The sequence below is a fragment of the Bombus vosnesenskii genome, unplaced genomic scaffold (assembly GCF_011952255.1).
Source record: "Bombus vosnesenskii isolate JDL3184/JDL3185 unplaced genomic scaffold, Bvos_JDL3184-5_v1.1 scf7180000013352, whole genome shotgun sequence".
NCBI classification, from domain to species: domain Eukaryota; kingdom Metazoa; phylum Arthropoda; class Insecta; order Hymenoptera; family Apidae; genus Bombus; species Bombus vosnesenskii.
The window spans coordinates 4,513,655-4,534,831 of NW_022882988.1; the positions used below are offsets into that span (position 1 = coordinate 4,513,655).

The window sequence follows — 21,177 nt, forward strand, 5'->3', positions numbered from 1 at the left end:
TGTCACAGAGAGCAGGTTTCTAGCGCTATTTTCTGCAAACTATCGGCATCCACACCGGTAATCCTCTTACATTTTCCGGGTAAAACGCTGCGACGATCCTTCGCCAATGGAATTTAAGCGCCTTACGTGAGATCTATCAACTCTGTTTTCTAATTTCTGATGATACATCAGGGAAACGAAAACCAGTGATCGCGATAAATAATTACGTCTTTCTCTTATCGTCAATTCGATCGTTTCTTAACAATGTAAAAATCACATTACTTTTTCATCGTTTACTCACTTAATTGGTATTTGTTCTTTCGGCAGAATGATAAAAGAATGACGACACAGGAATCTGAATTTCGCGAGAAACAAGTAAAACAGCAGTGATAACCGAGAATCTCTTCCATAAGTTATTCGCAATCTTTAACTGTAAAGATGTACCAATAATTTTTCAAGGATCCAGGAGAGAGAGAGAGTTTCGTCAACCAATTTTAACCAAATCCCAAATCACTGAAGAAGTTCGGGATGGAAACTCTAGTTTCGAATTCAGAAGAGATCGTAGAAAATGTTTTCTCGGAATTTTATGATAAAAATTGACAAAACTCGTAAAACAGTCTAATATTTTCTTCGACAATTTTTCAATGTGATTTCGTCGATTATGTTTTTCTAGAGATGTAATAATGCCTGTATGATTTCTTCGTTGAAGGTTAGGAGGAATAGCATGTGGAAGGGCTGTCGGAATAAAAGTTTACGGCAACTTTCGGAAACGGCACACTCGACGGAGTTCATCCTCCGTTGTTTCCGTATCCTCCTTTTCGCGGCCGAACTCGTCCTTTCGGAATACGGCTCGACCTATATTTACATTTAGATTGAATTCCGTATTTGCCTGGAGCAACTACGCAGCGCTGGACTACGCTGATTTGCAGCTCAACGATAAAGGCGCTGCTACTTACTTTTATCCTATTATCCTTTTTTATCTTGCTTATATCTACGTGAACGAATTTAAAAGAACGTACCGTGATTATAGCAATTTTTTAAATTTTCCACGCATAAATTTACTAAACTGCAACAAGCATGAAAAAAGAAGGGAGAGAATAGAAAAATTGTTCTAAAAATTATTCGAGAAATTAAAGAACAGCGTGATTATGCTAATTCTAACTTCACCACTGTCTTGAATCGTGTGCTCTAATGTTCCTTTGCATTAATGCGTTGCATTTATTAGATCATTTTTTCTGTTAGTCGAACACGATTATTCCCTTCGCCTCTTTGTTAAATCAATGATCTTTATATTTATGACGACGTTGGAAACTTCGAATTTTATCAGCTACGTGTCCACGAATCTACGCGAACATTCCGCTTCGTTACTCGTTCTCTCACGCTATCAAAAAGCACTTACTCTAAAACATTCCAGCGGCATCGTTTTATCTTCTCTTTAATTCAATTTTGTACTTTCACGAGAAGCATCAAAGAAAAATATTTTCTGATCGAAAGAGGCCAACGCGTATACCTTTGAAGATTTTCCACTAGCTCCGCCCTTCGTCTTCGTTGCGTTTCATATCACGGTGTTTGATGGTAATAACGAAATGGTCAGAGTATATGATGTGACAAGAAAAGGGAACGCGAAGCCCGAAGATGGACAATGATTTAGGTCAAAGAGGTGGTTTCACGTTCAATGTAGACATCATGCGTACCACGTAGACACTTTTTATTCACAGTACTCGGCGGTTACGTTACAAATGGGTCACAATATGAGTCCACCACATCGTTTACAATTGTTTTACTCGCAAATTGAATGTTAATATCGCAAGTGTACACGTACAGAATTAAACGAATTTCTTCTTACATACTCGATTCATTCTTGATTCTACAGCGATAGATACGATAGATAGATAACGTGCACGCGTATGTTTGCTCGCGGATCCAAGGATATGCGTGCACTGGCACTGCTCCATCGTTTGATTGCACGTTTTTCCCTCGACAGTAGAGGGAACGCGTTCCGACATTCTTCTCGGTCTCTTTCCCTCTTCTCGCCTTTTTCATTTCCTTTTTTCTTTTCCCTTTGACCCCTCCTTATTTGAATGTTATTATCGCGAGCACGGAAATATTGCTCGTATCACGTAATTGGGATACGCGCGATAGATTGTATCATAGGCGTGCTTGATTAGCAGCAACTGCGCAATGGGTGTCGGCGTTGTAAGCTATGGAGAGGAAGAGGCAAATTCGCCGGTTTCGAGGGTAATTTAATTTAACGAAACATGTCGAGGCGATAAGCTCCGGTACTGTATGGTGTCGAGCCAAGTCTCGTCGCCTGCTACATGCAGATAATACGTCGCAATTCGAGGTTCAATTTACTTTAAATAGCCGCAACGTTTATTGACGGAACGCCTCCTCTGAAAGTTACATTTACTGCGGATCATGTCGTTATTAAGTATTCTCTGTGAATTTATTCGCTGTTCCTTGGTCGCGGCAATGAAATATAGCCTCGTAACTTATAGTTATAACACGAAGTAGTCATAAACAGACTGACAGGGATATAAGAACAAAAAGCGACGCGCATCCCATATATGAGCCGTGCAACTGTGCGTTCACAAAAGATGTACAACCTCCTGGGACACGTTCCAAGAGATCGTTATACACGCTCGAATCGTGTCATATCGTCACGCTACCGCTTTGTGTAAGGACGTTACAACGATTAAGTATAATACGCACGGAAGCGTAATCGACGTGTATCTATCGTCGAAACGAGGTGTAAACGTTATACCAGCTATTGTTCACCTGGCAACACGATAAATCAGCGGAATTGATAAAACAACGAATAATTACCAGTACAGACATTCTCTGTCGACCGAAAGTACGAGTACGTATCGTCGTTTCGAAGACATTGCTCTAACAATAAGGTACAGGTTCACGATTGGTCGCGGTGTAAAGTCACTCGAAACACGGCGCTTTTAAAAAAATAATTTTCGATGTGCTCCCTTTCGGACGTTCTGCCAGTCCTGCGACAAGGTCTATTTCGCATTCGAATCGACGATACCCGATGATTGGCCGATATTTCGCTGCCAGGTTCGCGTGAATACGATCTCTTGCTTGTTGGCTTGAGCGTGGGCCTTGGGAAACGGTGTGTTCGCGCCAGGTAAGGAAAAATGTCACCAGTGACGCGATCGATGGTAATTCGACAGCTATGACTGCTTGACGTGCAATTCCGCTTCGTGTGGCTGTTCGACGAAACGAGCTGCCTTCGGTAGAAGCGGAGGTGTGTAGATGTTACACGCTTTTATGAATCGAGCTGAGGCGTTAATTTCTCGGGCAAATGAGAACACGTTAAATGGCCATATTAACGGGAGAGACTAGACAAACAAACGTTCGCGCCGTACTCGTTCGAATGGCTTCGCGAAAGAATATCAAGACGAAACTACTTCGGCCTCGACGCGAGTACAAGGGGTTGCCGACTCTCGCGACAAAATAGGGACGTTTTATTTATTCAATACGAATCCCATTTTCATTCACTTCTCACTTTCCTGTTCGTATGCTTGATATTCGATTCTGAAAGAAGCCATTCGTTACACATAGCAGTTCATATTTTAATCGCGATCGTAACGATAGCAAAAAAGGAAAAAGACGTAGCGTTCTTCTTGCCATCCTCTATAAACCGTGGAAAATCAATAGCAGCACGGCGCTATCTAGTAATCGCGGAGTACTTTGGTGGACATGTTGCAACGTGCACTGTTTATTAGCATCTATATCGTTTCATTTCTGCCGTTGTTCCTTTTTTTTTTTAAACGTTATTTCACGCTCGTATTAATCGGTCGACCTAATTAACGGCCGCGTCGAAACTAATGGTCGAACAAGAATACGCGTGTACGAGCTGGCGCCCAGTTATGGCGCCTCGCCCTCAGAGGTACTGCTTTCGATGTTAATTTCGCGCACGATGCGATCTCCCAACTCGTATTCTCTACGCACGGACGATTAATGAGGTATATTTATATCGAAAGAACACGAGTCGTAGCATGCTCGTTGGTATAGTGCAAATGGTGTAGAAAAATGTAATCGATGTATATGCGATACATAGTTGGTTCGGCCCCGTAAATAGCGCTGGCAATTTTTCTGTTTCTTGAACGAAGGCGTAATAATATCGATGATGAAGCACGGGACAGGAAATTAGTTTGTAGCATCGCTGGAAAGGGTGACCGCGCGATACGGATATAGATATAGAAGTTACAATGGTACTGGGGTATTGTTCAAGGTCGCAAAATGAAAGTTCGATTGATCTGGTAACATTTGGATGGTTTCCATCGCTATTTTCGGGTATCAAGGAAGGAAACACTGGAACGTGTTAACGACGTGAATTCTACGTTAAAGCCTGGACCACATTCGCGATGTTAGTGCGTGCAAATAATTCTAACCACTACTTAAATAGTTTACGACACGACTAAACGCACCTCACGCATTTCTAAAATGTTCTCACTGAAAAACGTTATATTTGTCACATAATTACAAGATATGTATTACGTTTATGTATTATTACGTACACGTATGATATTTATTTTAATTAATACGACGATCTGTTAATCAACGACAAAATCAACCGACGCGAGTCACGCGTATAGCGAAATCTGAATAAACGAAGAAATCTCGCGATAATAATAAATAGCATCTCTTCGCTGCTTGCGCGTTGTTTAATTAAATATATAGGACGCTATCAAACCATCCAGTATAAAAATAAATAAGCTCTCTATTCTATATAAATCCAACGACACGTTTATATTAAATATATCAACACAATTGTTAATTCTTACGTGCTACGGATTAGAGGAGATCGCCAAAGAGGAACCTTGTGTCCTATTGTAGCTCGGTTCCGTACAGAGTAACAGGATTTCTCTTTCACGACTCACGTACAGAGACAGATATACATGTATATACTATATATGTATAGATCTATATTACATCCACTTTACAGGGCATCGGGATTCGTGGAAATGTTAAATCAAATCGTGAAATCATTTTGTTGATTAATTTCATATTTGTCGTCGCGCACCGTTTTAATTGAAATTTCAGAGTACCTTAGGCCGGCATCACTGGTTTCGCGTCTGCGAAAAAATATTTCCGCGAATATTGTCACCCTCGGAAGAATATCGAAACGGTGGGTTTATTTGCGCCTGTCGATTTCAGTTGACTATCGAAATGGCGAGTTACCGGCACCGATTAAAATCGTCGTCGCATTCGGTCGAACCGTTTGTTCCACTCCACTTTTATTTCGCCAATTCGAAAATCAAACTATGTAACTTTTTCCACAGAAAGAGGGACGCGAGGCAAATACAGATTTACGTTTTCACGATTTCCCGATAATCTTCATTGTAAAATTGTAGCAAGCGTTACAACGCATTCACTCGTGTCATTCACTCGTTCACACTTACTCGTACGGCCGTGAACGGCGCTAACGAAAATCTGCAATGATTAATAGTATGCGATAAATTGTCGTGAAACAACTAATGAGCAAACAGTTTCGCTGCTATTCAGCTAATCAATGTAACCACGTCATGGGAATACTTCGTTTCGTTGATTCCTTAATACGATTGTGAACCAAGTTTTATCGATACGAGCTACCGCGTAAACAGTGACTGCGAAACATTCGATGGTGAACGCACTTACGTCTGTGATTTTTGCTATGACGCGATAGTCAATGTTTTAAGCGAATGGAATGATCGAAGATAAGTACATATTTGTTTCCGGCAAGCAGTGCAGATGGAAGTTGAGCGTTCTCGTTTCTCGGTAATCCTATTCGTTCGTAGTGTCGTAGATCCCACGAGACTTCTGTAAAACATCGTTTCGAGTAGATTCGACGAAACTCGTTAGAAAATCCCTCGAAACGTTGGCGCGTGTTACGCGTTAAATTTCAGACGTAACTACATATTCAAGTCCTTTTTTCACTTCGTGTGCCTCTAATTTTATACGCCTCCGAGTTGAATTCTATCATGTACGCGATGCGTGTGAATTTCTGCTAAATTTTTTGGCTGATTCCTTCTTTTTCTTTGTACTTCGTTGTGCACATGGACGAGGTTCGTGCCTGGCGCCTGCAGCCTCTATGTGCTTACCCGTTTCGATCTTATCGTTATGCGAGCATATAGGATGATCTGTTGATTTTGTTAATGATTCTGGATTCTCCAAATAATATCTTTTTTTTCGTTTGATTCAGTCGTAGTGCGTTTTCCTGTCGAGCCAAATTGTCAGTAGACGATGGTAAAGAATTTTGCATCTCATAAATCACAACACGGTACACGTACACGTTTGACAGCTCGGAAATGAAATTTTCAGTTGATTTCAGTTCGCCAGGCACGGTTTTCGCGAAAATTGGGCAACGATTCCGCTGATTTTCCCGTCGGCAATTTAATAGACGATCTGCGTTCTCAACGAAGTGTCATAAACTCGTCGACACAGTCACTGGTAAACATATATCAATTTAATAGAGCAAGTAAACATCTTCGCATTATTCGTCTACTGTTTTCTTTTGTTCTTTGTTCGACTGAAAATTGTACGTTGATTTTGTACGTTAAATTGTACGTTGAAACGATTCATTCGCCATCTTGGCTGAAACTCAGAAGAACGATCGCGAACGCGATTAACGAATACAGTTGTTTAACTAAGATGGTTCACATACATTTTTTTTTTTTTTACATCGACAAAGTGTACACGATTACAGATTAGTAACATTTACTCGTACGGACGACTATAAGTATGGACCCGTTTTCGAATCGCCACGCAATCATGGACGTCGTACGTAGAATTGAAGATGAGCCTTTCTCTATACGTTTATACTCTCATTTAGATGACACGCGTGCCGAACGAGAAACACACGCTTTCAATGAACGTGTCTCGTTCGTGTCGTGTCCCTAAAAATACCTATAGAGCTCTTCTTCATCTTGTTTTGGTCGATTCTTCAATAACGACTATTTAATAGCGTAAGAGCGTACGTGTATAGGTATTTATTGTATATATGTAGATATATAGACAGAATATATATATACGTGTATGTATACATCAAAGTGTCATCGACCGTTAGTGTTCCACGGCGATGGAATGAAATTTCCGATGCGTTGATTTAATTGACACTTATTCATTTTGTCCTCTTTCCAATCGGATTTCGCTTCTTTTTTATTCCCATAGTCGACAGTCATTGGTATGTACTTGCCACACACCGAGCTAAGAGAATTTTCAGCGGAAGTCACGCGGATCGTCCTGATCGCGTTACCTCGTGAAAAGGAACGAAAATACATCGAACGATACATCATCCTTAAAATAGTTTACAGACAACATATCCTTTGTTAGGCTTTATCATTGTATCAGGTTAGTGATATATTCGAGCCTTCGCGATTAGTAACAGACACGAACGAAATACACATAATTTTTTTTTTCTTTTCTTGACACTGTTCAACATCGTGACGACGATTTCCGTCACCTCGAGTTGAAGATGATGGACATAAATCGATGAAACATTAAACATCGCGATTTTCTGTTGTATTCTGGTAACCTTGTGACATCGTATTAATTGGATTTTAACTGTTAACCGCAGACCCACGTTGTTCGCGAGAAAGAAGATCTACGAGGGTTTGTTTCAACAGAATGCGTACGTTTTGTTATAACATTGAACGCGGTGTATAAACGAAAGAATATAGTGGTTAAAATAAACGATTACGATTAAATAAGAAAAAAACCGAGAAACGAATGAAGGTAAAGAGAAACATTGGTTAGTGTGACAGACCAGTTAACAGTTAAATGGATTTCAGTGTTAGCTACACAGATACGTTTGTACCGACCTCGTAGTTCGAATAACATGCAACATGAATGGAACCCCATAACCGCCGATAAAAACACTTATAAAAAGTATTATGTACAACAAAACTCCTTTGTACGGATTTTCACGTGACAATAAAACGTGTTAGCCAGTCGATATATATGCGGAAAGCTCTTCGAATGGACCTGGATAAAAGTATCGACAAAAAGTACATCCACCTTTGTAAATATTACACGTCACGACGTAATTGTTATTGATTGACAAGATTTACACCTATTTGATACAAGCTCCATCAAGCGCGAACTTTCGAGATCGTCGAAAGTATCCAAAGAAAAGGAACAATAAAAGCGTCGCTTACCTTCGGTTTTCTTAATAAACATTACCGTCAGGAATCGATGAACGATTACAAAGCTTTTTTCTTCGTCGCTGTTTTTCTGATTTTAGTGAAATCCTCGTGAAAGATTTAAGATCTCCTTCGATGAGCCGGATATTTTTCATAATTCTTAAAATATAGGCAGAAATTGTCGGGAATTTTCTGATGTATCTTTCTTTGCTGTTCGCTTCGTGTACGGTTTGTGGCCCTCCTTTTCTTTACGTTCCGGAAACGCTGCTCGTCGGAGAGAGCTGCGTCGTTGAATTTGATTTGCTGATTAGATCCCAGCTTTAAATCGAATAACAGCTTATTACGTATATACGCCTACGCGTGTCTCGTGACAATAAACATCCAGTATTCTTTATCGTCTGTTCCTTCTCGTGAATTGTTCCAACGGTTTCTTTATCTTCCATGATTTTTTACTTGGAAAGAATCTTCTGGTATTTTCCTCTTCGCTTCTTCTCATCCAGATTATTCGAATTTTACGATGCAGGCAGGGTTTCTCACAAAATCCCAAGCGATAAACTTCTCTTGAATAGATTCCAGTAACGTAAGTTTACCACCTACATACAATTTCCGTAGCTGCACGTGTATTCTGATTATTTTCCTTCTTTCTTGGAAGAGATGTTTTCGTTTTGGCAAAGGAAGTTCAATCTTCGCGAAATCGATTCTTCCTCGTCAAAGTTACTGCTTAGTGCGTGAATATAGTCGGTAGATAAGAATCTTCTTTGAAAGTCGTTTGTTTCCTTGGGGTTTGATGGTAATTTGCCAGATTCTACGGTGTTCGATCGACACGATCATGCTTTCGGCTATCTTCGCATAATTCCAATTCTCCTGGAGTTTGTTAGGTTACGAATTGTCGATTTCCATAATTTACCTTCGATTCAACGTCGCAGCCGATGTTAAACTGTAAATGCAATTTCTTCTTTTCGTCGCAACTCGAGGGTCCAAGTTTCTGAGCCGTCGGTAATAGTTTGTAATAGTGATAGTGGTTGTAGGTTCGGTTGCAGGTTTGATCATTGGAAATGCTGTCATGCTTGACGCAATCGTCATTCCGCTTTACGACAGATTTCAAAATGTGCCCTTGGACGATGTTCTGGCCATATTCTACTTGCACGCGTCGTTTCTGTGATACCGCTTCATTTACGTAATTAAATCGTTGTTGTTATCTGTATCTGGAAGAAAGAAGTCAATACGAATCGATGTAAATCGCGAAGTATTTACTTTAGCTTAGTAATAAACGCGAAGCCATGAAAACACGAGTAAAAAATTATTCGAAATATTTCGACGAATGACGGATGGCTTTTGGAACTTGAAATTTTGTAGAAAATGTTACGCATCGATTTCAATGAAAAATTCTTTCTCGTAGGTACCAAATGCACAGTCGAAATGTTGGCACCATGTGTTTAATATAATATCTTCTGTCATAGTGTTAACTCGGCAGTTTATATTCGCGAAATATCGCGAACGTTTAGAGAAATGGAAAATATTTGAATTTTGAAATATTACTAAAATAAAATAAAAGTAGTAAAATAATATAATATTAGTCAAATATTACCAATATACTATTTTACTGCCATTTGTTTAGCAGTGGTGGCATAAAGAACGATGTTTCGTAAAAGTCGATGTGTAATATTTCGTACAATTTCCAAGATTCATTTCTCGATGGATGGACGATCTTGTTACAGTAGGTTTGTGTCGTAAGTATCCGTGCTGTAGATCACGCGACGTCGACCTTTTAGAACACTATCCGGCATCTATAAGACGGATTACTTCAAGCAGTCTCGATCGAACGATCCTACTATCGTCTACTATTGTCACAAATGTTCCATTGTTCCCACTTCTGCTTATATTCTAGAAAATTTCTACATAAATATTTCTCCATCTACCGAAGTGTTAAGATTCGTTACGTCTGCGAGAAATTCCATTTACTGGAACGAAATTTGAACTAATATTAAATTAAATCGAGCTGATCGAATTTGTTTATCTATGTGAATGCGAATCTATGCGACTGTGAATTTCTATTATATGAAAGAAATCATAATTCTGTTATACGTATGAACTCCACTAGAGTCGTATATAATGTAAATCATCGATTAATTTGTAGCGAATTTTGAGAAAAATTTGAAGGTAGAATTTCTTGTATTTATCCCACTTAATAATAACAAGTAGTACAACGCATCATATATGAAACTACGCGTCTCTTGTATCTTCCTCAATTTCAGAAATTTCTAGTTTCGTACTTCGAAAATCCAATAAAATTACCAACCTCTAAAATATGTATCAACCCAAAAAAAAAAAGAACCGGTTATATCACGATTATAACTGAGTAAAATAAATCTACTGACAAAAATACTAACTTTTCATGGAACTGGATATCTGTCTGCCGACGGATTCGAATAGATGGAGTTCTACTGTAACCTTGAATCACCAGCGAGTTTTCCTGGTGCTCAGGCTGGAAAACTGAAGCATAACACTGCCTGAACAATCTGAATATATCGTCGCGCGTCGAGATCGATCCGGGAGGAAACGCGGCGACCCGGTCAACTGGCGCACAATGCTCGGTATGCGTGTCGTGTAATTCTTTCTCTGTCGATGTCTGTGGTCACGCGAACCTCCGTTTAACACTAAGACAGGAGGAAACAAGAAGAGCAAAAAACCGGCGGTTTTCCGCTGCACGCAAAACGGGAAACGGTTGGTTCATCGACGCGTTGCAACGACACCGTTCGTTTCTGGTTTCGCGGCCTCCTCGGGTATTTATGAGGTTGCCGCGCTGACACGCGACCAAATTCGTTGACCTACTATTTTGCACGTACATCTAGTTAGCGTGTAAGTGTACGTATACGTACAGAGGCTGATTGCTTTCCGGGTATAGAATATTTGACTTTCGCGTCGCATGCGGAACACCCGCGCTCGACTCACGCTGACCCGATACCCTAGAATACCTTGCGCTACATGAGGGGCAAGAAGTTCGTCGACGTCTTGCCAGGCTGTCTGCAACGATCCAGATTATTCGAACGGTGCTGTCTAAAGTTTGGCTCAAGAGCTCCGTGCTCTGGGATAATGGAGAAGGGATAGGAGAATCGCGTGGATGTAGATACGTTCTGGTTCTGTCTAATTTGAATAAAACTTTCGGTTAACCAGAAGGTAAATCGATAGGGACTGTGGTATCGGTCTCTGTTTACGCTTAATTCGATTATACATTTCAATGGGCCGTGCTTGTAAGAAACGATCACTTTCTATGACAAAGAGCGTGCTGGAGTATCGATATCGGTGAAGCGATACTACTTTATAACCCTTGAACTTTCGTTCCAGGGAATAGTTGGAACCAAACGAACCATAAAGAAAACAGAGGGAGGAACCGGTATTACTATCTATCTCGCCACCTTCGAATAGATTTCCTTTCTTTTTTTCGCTTCGTATACGCAAATTCGCAGCAAGGAATGTACAACATGGTGATTTAACGCATGATCAAATAGCAATCTCATCGACCGAATTCTACAATGTGGTAATTCCACGTTTAGACCAGCGTGTACGGCAGATCGGGTCGCGATTGAGGAGGAATTAGCGGGCGGCGTATCGAACGCTTCGATTCGATCGATTTGGCGATTTACGATTGACCAAGGCTTACCTTTCTAGCAACGGACACGCTAGGATTCTGAAAGACGCCAGTACGGTTATCACGAGCAGTATGATTCCGAAAGTGATATATATCACGCCCAGATGTGCCAAGGAAAACAGATAAAGAGTTCTGTGACAGTGATCATTCGGAGTGTGTATAATGTACGTGTACGGTGGCCACATGATGTGAAGTATCCAGTAATTTCCTGTAACACAAAGAAGATCAAGCAGCTCGTAGGGGGAAGAGTCGTTTGAAAATGCATGTTAGAAAATGTCTAACTGGATCATAAATAGAATTTAAAAATCTGCTTCATGGCGAGCAAGTTTTTACAAAATTAAACTGCAAGTTTGTTCGTGGAAGTAAGGTTCGAACCACGATTTGCGAAAACTTTCACAACGGTAAAAAGTTTCGTGTAAGCGGTAACGAGCGAGCTCGTGTTACGCTTGAAGCAACAGCAACGACCTGGTCGCGAACACGAGAGAACAGAAGGGGTGTAAAACTTTGAACTCGTTACTGTTTTTAAACGGACGCAATTGCGTCTGTAAACGTACAGCATGCTTTATAACGCGATCACGAAACGAAAATTAGGTTGCATCGGTGCAGTTTACCACCGACGTCTAGCAATTACCCGGCGGCAGAACGCAATCGATCGCTTTTGTTCGCATTGTTTCGAGCCGTTCAAAAACACGTTCTGTGCGATGCGAGTATTCGGGGATCGAGTACCTCGACACTTAAATTCTTTATAATTTACAGCGTTCTTTTTCGTCATTCAAAATTAAGTCGCCCACGAAGGATAGAAATTTTATTTCGAACACGAATCATAGGTTTCGAACGCGTAGTTTACTAAAATATCTATTTCAATACGTTAATTCGTAATTAAACGCAATTAAACGTAACGTATTCCTGCATTTTCGTCCATTCAAGGCTTCATATGCATTCGAAACCTAATAACATCGTCTCCCGTTGAATATTACGTGAGCACTGATACAGTAGTAATATTTGAATGTTATTTGTACTGCCATACCATTATTCGTATTATCTCGTTCATTCTCTCATTGTAACGTTACATTTTTCCGTTACCGACTAAAATAACGAGATATAATAAAAATCCTGTAATCCTCGAGGAAAATAAGAAAACAAATATTTTACATGTATTCTAACAAAAACTCGTGAAACCTGTTGTTATGTATCCAGAATGACAGAGATTATGCTCATATTGTATCCAGAACTGTGGCATTTGGAGGATTAAAGCTTGCGACTCGACGCTCGTGACAAAAGCATTAACATACGAGAACAATTAAACCGAGTCACGTGAACGATGTATTTCTCGCAAGAAACAAACTCTCACGGGATAACTGTTACCTGGATGGCAGTAATAAAGAACTTTCGTATTTCTCGCTCTTGCATTATAGAATCTCGAATTTTCCTTCGACTTACCCATCACGAACCACCCCAGTAAGAAGCATGATAAGACGATGATGATCAATTTCCTGAAAGAAATTTGCGATCTGGTCGACGGAACCGAGAGCATTTCTGGCCTCCTTGAACGTATCTGCGAGTAGATAAGCAACGGCATAAGCATGCTTCCGAATGTTCCACCAATCACCATGTATATGGGTATCCTTCGCTCTCTGGGACATTCTTTCGAGAAACTCAAACCTGAAACAAAATCAGGACGAGTTGTACGAAAGAGGAACGAATTTCCGACGTTTCCTTTCTAGCGGCACGCACGCTCCAGTATAATCGTTTTTGTTTTCGTGTTCATTTACAGTCGAACGAGCAAATATATCGCTTGGATCGATATCAAAAAGTTTTCGCGCTGACTGCGTTGAATAATGTAATGGTAATGACGTTGCCTGACTTCTGCTCACTGTGTCGCGTCCTATTTCGATACTTAACTAAGGATAACTTGGCATGCGACTCTTACACGCCTGATTATTACTCCCTTGCCCCTTCGCGACCTACGATTATTTATCACTAATCTTCAAAGAACCTCGGAACAACGTGTCAACCATTTACAAGGCAAATTCTACGTTTTCCGAAATAATTTCCTCGTAATTTTAATATCAGAATACATCAGAAGAAGATCGAGGTTTAGGATTTTCTGAATTTTTTGGAAATCATGCGGTTAAACCTGATAGAACCGATCAACTTTTTCTTGTATTCTTGCCTGAATTTGGATTCTTTGCATCGAGTCAGACAAATCGATCATTTGATATTATCAACACGTCGATGTCGAATATTGCGAAGATTCTCGGCGACTGACACTAGAGCGGACAATAATTTCGTTGATGGTCAATAGTAATATAAATAGTAAATAATATAATAGTAAAAATATATATAAATTAATGAAACGATCATATTCGTAAAATTTGTAATGTTTTGAATATTACAATAAAATATTACACGCATCATGAGGCTAATTTTAGAACAACAAAAAATATACCTCGCTATACCAAGCATAAATATTTAGAATCAAAGTGATATGATAAAAACAAACAAGTGTATATAATCATATTTTAAGTCCTAATTAAGTTCACGATAAGAGTCATTAGTTTTTCCCGAAGCACATGCATGTTTTTAGTAATTACAAAAACAAACACTCTGATCCGTTTATTTTGGTTTGGTAGCTCTGGCATTAAACAATATTGTTCCTCCACTGTAACTGCATTTAACAATACGCCATACTGAGATAAGTACCCTGATGCAGCGGGCAAAACACGTAAAATTGCCTTGTATTCAACGCGTCAACTGGACGAAGAAACAGCTCTTTTCTCAACCTTGTGTAATATCCGCAGAGTAAAATTTCCTTAGTTATTCAGTAACAGTTATACTACTGCAGAGTCTAATACTAACTGATTAGCGACGAGTGTTATTCATAGATACAAGTGAAATAAGTAAACACCGTAGATTTCATTTATCCCGCTGCGCTGTTAAATTTTCTGGAATTCACGCGGTTGGAAGGTTCATCGATGTTGGTAATTCCCGTTTCTCCGACCGCGTACTCTTTATCGATTCGAAGAACGTTCTATAACTCGAAGAAGAGGTGAACGCGCTGTCCTGGGCGACTCGCGCGAATTCATAGTCCGCGAGGGAAACTCGCTGGCGGTGTTGTTTCGCATGTCATAAGTAGCGCGCGAGCTTGCGTGTCGTAAACCAGGCAGGGTCAATTAGCTTGGAACCGATGCCCGCGTTTCACCGAGTCTCGGCTCAGGACCTCGAGAACGTGCTTCGATCCGTAAAATGCTGTTTCGTGACGGTGCGACGCGGCGGCGCGGCGGCGCGGCAAGAGCCGTCAGTATCTGCATCTTTACCCACGTTTCGCTGCAGATTTGAATCTAACCGGCCGAGTTTCTATTATTCACCTTCGAGGCTGGTATATCTGATATTCGCGTTCCTCTTACTTGAGAAGCCAGGACTTTTTCAACGGCCTGTTAATTAATTTTAATATCTGAACTGTGGATATAATAGTAAGTTGTAATGACTTGTAGGTAGGTAAATGTAAATGTTAGAAGATAGTTTAACGAGATAGTTAACGATCGACGAACTGAAATGTTTCGATGTTTTCTAAGATTTGTCGAGTCTCGTTCTTTATCGTGTCGCATCGTTTGGAGTAGATTGGGTCGTGCTATACCGGTAAATTATACGGAATCGCGTTAATACGATAATCGCGACCTATCAGAGAAATAAGATTAACGAGCTGCTTCGACATCACCGGTACATTTCCTGCATCGTATTAACGTCCAATCGTATGCAAATTGAAACGTGTGTTTTACGCATTGTTGCATATATTTTGATATGATCGGCTTAGGAATCGAGAGGCTTTTAGAAAAGAGGAAAACCCTTCGTGCATGTCAACGGATCGTAACGTGAGATATACTTTCGATATGAAAACTGAAAGTACTAAACTTAAATAAAACTTCGCAGGGATATTACTGACAGACTAAATCGTTTTTCTTAATTTATATTGCGGCTGTCGTAAAATGAAGTTGCTACTATTTGTTAATTACGAAGCTTCACCTCGATACGAACAACAAAGATAATCTCGTGGGATTTTTACCGTACTATGGACAAGTTAGTTGTCAAGTTAACTCTTTTCAAACTAATGGATGTGGAAACCAGGATTGGTGATAACGTTACAAGTAACGACAGCTCTCCGAGTTTCGCAACTAATTTATTGATAAGCCGAGTATTGATTCGACGTGAACACGAAGCGGTCTGTTAGGTGTTCGTAGATTGATGCTTTGTACATGGTACTACTATCTCGTGCTATTTCTTACAACTTCGTAGCAAACTATTTGTTGACAATTCATAAGAAAAGTAATGCAAATATTATACAGTTCGAAATATTATTTTGTCATCCAACTAACAGTATAAATATATGTATAGTACTAGATCAACATTGACATATTCATAACTACCGGCCATTCGATAACGCGACACCAAAACAACAACGTTCGTTCAGTTGTCCACGCATCGATGTTATTTATTGTGTACTTAATAATTAACACGTTCGCCACCAGCATCATACATGTACACGATGTTAATTTAGATATAATTTTGAAGTGGGGAAATAACTAAAGAGGAGGAAAAAGATAATTCTCGAACATTCATTGTTTAGAATAAACATTGACACACTCTTTAAAACAGAATAATTTTTTAAAAATTGGATCAAACGAGTTGACTATTTTTGAGAAGTTAGAAGGATTTAATTTATTACATAACGCGTAACAAAAATTTTGGGAAAATTGCAGTTGACCGGTATCGCGAAAAAGATAGTAAAGGTCACTTTTTACAACCTTTTCATCTGATCCTGTAATGAAAATTTATAAACAACACGTTTCCTGGATATGTCAGTCATAAGCATGCTGAGAATTTCATCGAAAACGATTAACCTTGTTATCAGCTGCAAACAGTTAACACTGATGAAAATCTCAATTTTCTATGACTTTCGACCTATAACTCGTTCTTCGATACCTGTAACTTGTTTTTTTATCAACCGATTTCGATGAAAATTTTCACGTATATAATTAATACCAACATAGAATTAACGTCTACAAAGCGTACTATTTAAATTTTCATTATAGGTTCGGATAAAAAAGTTGAAAGTGACCTTTGCTACTTTTTTCGCGATTCCGACCAACTGCTATTTTTTATTTATTTTTTATTTTATTAAACATTTTTTATTGCACGTCATCTAATAAATTAATATCCCTTAGATTTCTAAAAGAAGTTCGAGTCGCTTGGGCCAACTTTAAAAAGACTATTCTGTTTTAAAGAGCGTGACAATACTCGTGTTCCTAACTATGTATAAATAAAATACGATTTAAGGTAGACGTTTTGTTCCAATCTACCGTGGCAACGAATACGTTAAGAAAACACGAATGTAAATTTCATATATTATGATGAGCATTATGGTGACACTAACGCTGAACAAAAATCAATATTTTCAAAGTAACTTTATCAACCAGTTGTCCATCGTGTACGTTATATCGTTATCGACGCGTTACCAGTGATAAATGCCTCGTTATCAATATACGAGGCACATACAAACGCTATTCGATCGTCATCTGATTAGTAAAACGTTCACGCTGCTATTGACACGGTACAGAAGAGTATCCATGCTATGCTATTACCGTCAAGTGGATTTACTTCTATTAAAACACATCTAATCATGTGAATATTTCGACGAGAAATTAATGTCATTCAGAAATTAAATGAACGATGACGTTTTAAAATATCTGAAGCACTCTAATATCTGGAAATCGAATTAAAGTTTCCCCCGGTTAAAAGTATATTGCAATTACAGACCACGGATGAAAAACGTGATAAATCAGATTTCCTGTATTTTACAAAACAGAATTTTTTAATTCGATAGGTTGTCAGCCAATTGTACATTAAAATTAACTTTGCGTTTGAGACTAAATATGTATTTCTGACAGAATATTAATAATATTACGGTAATTATTTACAAAGCGGACAACATCATCGATTTTCGTCGTCCTGGCGTTAGTTTCCGTGATATTCGTAAAAGTTTCCATTTCGACGATAGCATGATTTTGATGATCGAATAATCGCTTTTTCCAATATCTTGGAAATGAAGGCTGAAGTGCTTTCAATTTCGAATAACAACAACACAATATAAAGCTTAATACAAATTGCATCTGTTTTATTATTTAATTCCTTAGCTTATTTCACAGCAGCAAATAATTATCTATAGCAAACCTAACAAATTGATTTTTCTTTCCTGTATGAGTTGAAAATGATTATCGTAAATGGATTAGATTGGATTATATAAAAGTACGGGTGCCGTGAGATGTAGCCAGAATGAGGGCTAATCGTAACAAAAATCGAACTGAAGCTCTTTGAATATATTTCAAGATCATTGAAATTGGTGACATCGTCCGCGTCGTAAATAATTATCAACATTAGCAAATTAATATGAATAAACTTACACTAACCCAATAACTGAACTAATGTGATTTGTTTCTTACGAAACACAATGGATCTATTACCTATTCTTAAAAGGTGAACATTTTCGAATCTCTCAGGTTAATTGCTTTTTCAACCATTTCACGTTGAAATATTCCAATTTAACCACCGAGCGACATATAAGACAGAAAATCGACAAAAATTTTATTATATCTTCTCCTGTGGTCTTTACTTGCAAAATACATACATACGAAGTAGAAGTCCGATTGCGAATGCGGTAAAAGCGACCATTCAATTCCCTTCACTTACCGTAAATAAACATAAGAACCGGGACAGGGGACAAGCACATCAGGCAAACAGTAACCACCCTGGTTCTGCAGACAACCTTCAGCCCTCGAAACACAAAGTCGCAGATGTTGTTCGCTTCGAGATTCGCGTCCTTCAATTGAAACACCACGGAACCGTAGGTGAGGTTCCTGTTCTCCATTGTGTTCTCCGGCACTTTGGCGCTGCTGGTGAAAAGCCGTCGCGACTCATCGCCTGAAAACTGAACATCAACAGAAACATTCACGTTAATTGCCTTCTAATTACCGTACTAGTTATCGTATACGTCGTTAACTAATTATATTAAGAGCTACTCCACGAGAAGCTATTTAACATGAATATCGAAGTTTGGCGAGTTATTAAGTTTCGAAGCTCGTCAAATGGAAAAGAATCGAAATGATTTGCGATGATTTCAGGTCGCAAAACGCAAACTCGAGCGTAGGACGATAGATAAGCCACAAGCTTCTAACTTGAAGCTGGAGGAAGTCAATGTCTGTGATCGTCGAATTATAGTAGAATTGATACACATATGTATATGTGGCGAATATCTAGAGGCTCTCTAGTTTACGCAGTTATTAGACTGATTCTAATTAATAGTCATTGTTCCATGATGAATGATATACATGTATAGAATATTTTATATACGGCAGTTTCAGCGTGTCGTTTGAATAATTAATCTGTGAAAAATATAGCTACAATGCTGACGAAACATTGAGGTAATGTTTCTATTGGACACGGCCTACGTTCGACAGCTTTGTGTAGTAATAATTGCGTGTGAATGGTAAATATCGACCACTATATATATCCTGTTCGATACATAATTATTCCATATATATCCTGTTGCCTTTCTTCTCGGTTAAACAATTACACATTTACAATTGTAAATGATACAATTTGTAAATGTGACTCTTCCGACGAATAATCAAAATTCATGTGCCTCGTCTTCGTGATTATACGAGCTGAACCGAGACTATCGATGCATTTTTGTTTGGAAAGAAGATATAAATGATAATCGCCATTGCCGTCGAAAAGGCCAAGTGGAAAGGTGATTTTAAAATATGAACACCGACCATTTCAACTTTGGTATGTCGTTCTCGTACACTTTGAAAAATAAACAGAGACACCAAGGTATGGCTCGTGGTTTCAAATATCCAGAGGTCAGAAAATATCTGTAGGGTCACCTTCTCGTTTCAGTTTACTCGAATGAGTCTGAATCTTAGGATGATCGCGCGAATTCGTGGCTGTAAAGCGGTCGTTTCGATCCAACCGGATAGACCGTCTGGAACTTGGCTGCTTTTTACGATCCAGCCATTTCTTTGATCCTCCCGGGAGGGGGATTGTTTCTACACATGACCACAGGGCAGTTCGTTATATCATAAAGATTTTAAGCCGACACGATGGTGGATGCAAGGTCGCAGACTACGCGACGAGATGAAAAACACGCGACCGTATTTCATGATGAAATTGTCAAACGTATCAAACGTGTCATCGCTGGGCGTCAAACTCTGACCATATACATCGTCCTCGCTAACAAAATTCGATAACAGCGTTGACGACGCGTCGAAAAAAAAAAGTTTTAGACAATTGTGAACTAATCATCGCGTGGAGTATTTTATTCGAGTATACAGGCTCGGTCGATACTTTGTTCGACGAATACACCTCGAAAAAATAGAGGGAAATAATCCTAGAGCGTGTGAAAAATTCTGCGTTCGCGTAACGATGTTTCACCATGGTAAAACCTGGATGAAAAAATGTAAAATTTCGCTGAAAAAGTTTGTTTTGTTAGGATATGAGATACGAATAAAAATACCCTTCGGAAATGAATCCGTAGGATGCTTTCAAGGAATTGTAGTGTTGGCTTGTACTTTGCCTAACGAAATTTTCTTAAGAGGATACAAGAGGTTTTAAGGCTTTCAAGAACGAGGGTACTGGCTTATAGTGTACAAGGGGAAAACTTTTTGGTGGCGTCCCCTTTTGTTTTTGTTATCGAATATCCCGGATAATAAATGTTGAACTCTGCCTCTGTGTCAAAGGTGAATGAAAAATATCGTACCTGCGATACAGAGCTGCTGGCTCGTCTAGAGTCTTCGAAGGTATTTGGGCCATATCCTAGAGAGATCTGAACCGTACTTCCGCGAGATTTGGCGCTGCCCGAGTTTGCCTCCTTTTGCCGAGATGGAGATGAATTTCGATTCTCGTATACACCTGCGGAAACGTAAAAAACAAAATTTTTGTCACTGATACCACAAGTTTCTTTTAGATAAGAATTAAGTAACGGTCAAAGAAGCGTCATTGATATGTACATATACTTTCAAAATATTGTCTTAATATCTAGCGTATTGATATTAGGCTAGTCCATAAATTTATGGCTTTCACGAATGCAAGATTTTCAGTTTTTTCACAATCGTTTGATACGATTTAACGAACCATGTATTTTCTATCATTATTTGCAACCTTTTCCCCTAACATTGTGAAGGTTTCTGTATTCTTTGCTTCAGCGATTCCGTTGGTTTTAACGCAAATGAATTTTTGAGTAGATTTCGCAATTTTACAATGTTGTGGGAGGAAGCTCCAGCTAAAGCATTTCGAGGAGAACGAGGAAGATGGTAATTCATCGAAGTAAAGTCCGATGAGTAAGGCGGATACTACAACAGA

The 21,177-nt window shown here is 39.1% G+C and overlaps 1 protein-coding gene across 1 annotated transcript in view; it reads right to left on the minus strand.

Annotated features, from left to right (window-relative positions):
• Nucleotides 1-1,670: 1,670 nt before the first annotated feature.
• Nucleotides 1,671-21,177, minus strand: part of LOC117236784 — a 35,523-nt gene continuing 16,016 nt past the window's right edge. The window contains exons 4-8 of the mRNA XM_033500039.1: nt 20,576-20,727; nt 18,508-18,745; nt 13,204-13,425; nt 11,776-11,971; nt 1,671-9,319 (exon numbers count right to left, since the gene is read on the minus strand). Of these exons, the coding sequence (XP_033355930.1) occupies nt 9,310-9,319; nt 11,776-11,971; nt 13,204-13,425; nt 18,508-18,745; nt 20,576-20,727 (818 nt within the window). The 3' untranslated portion in view covers nt 1,671-9,309. The remainder of the gene's footprint in view (nt 9,320-11,775; nt 11,972-13,203; nt 13,426-18,507; nt 18,746-20,575; nt 20,728-21,177) is intronic.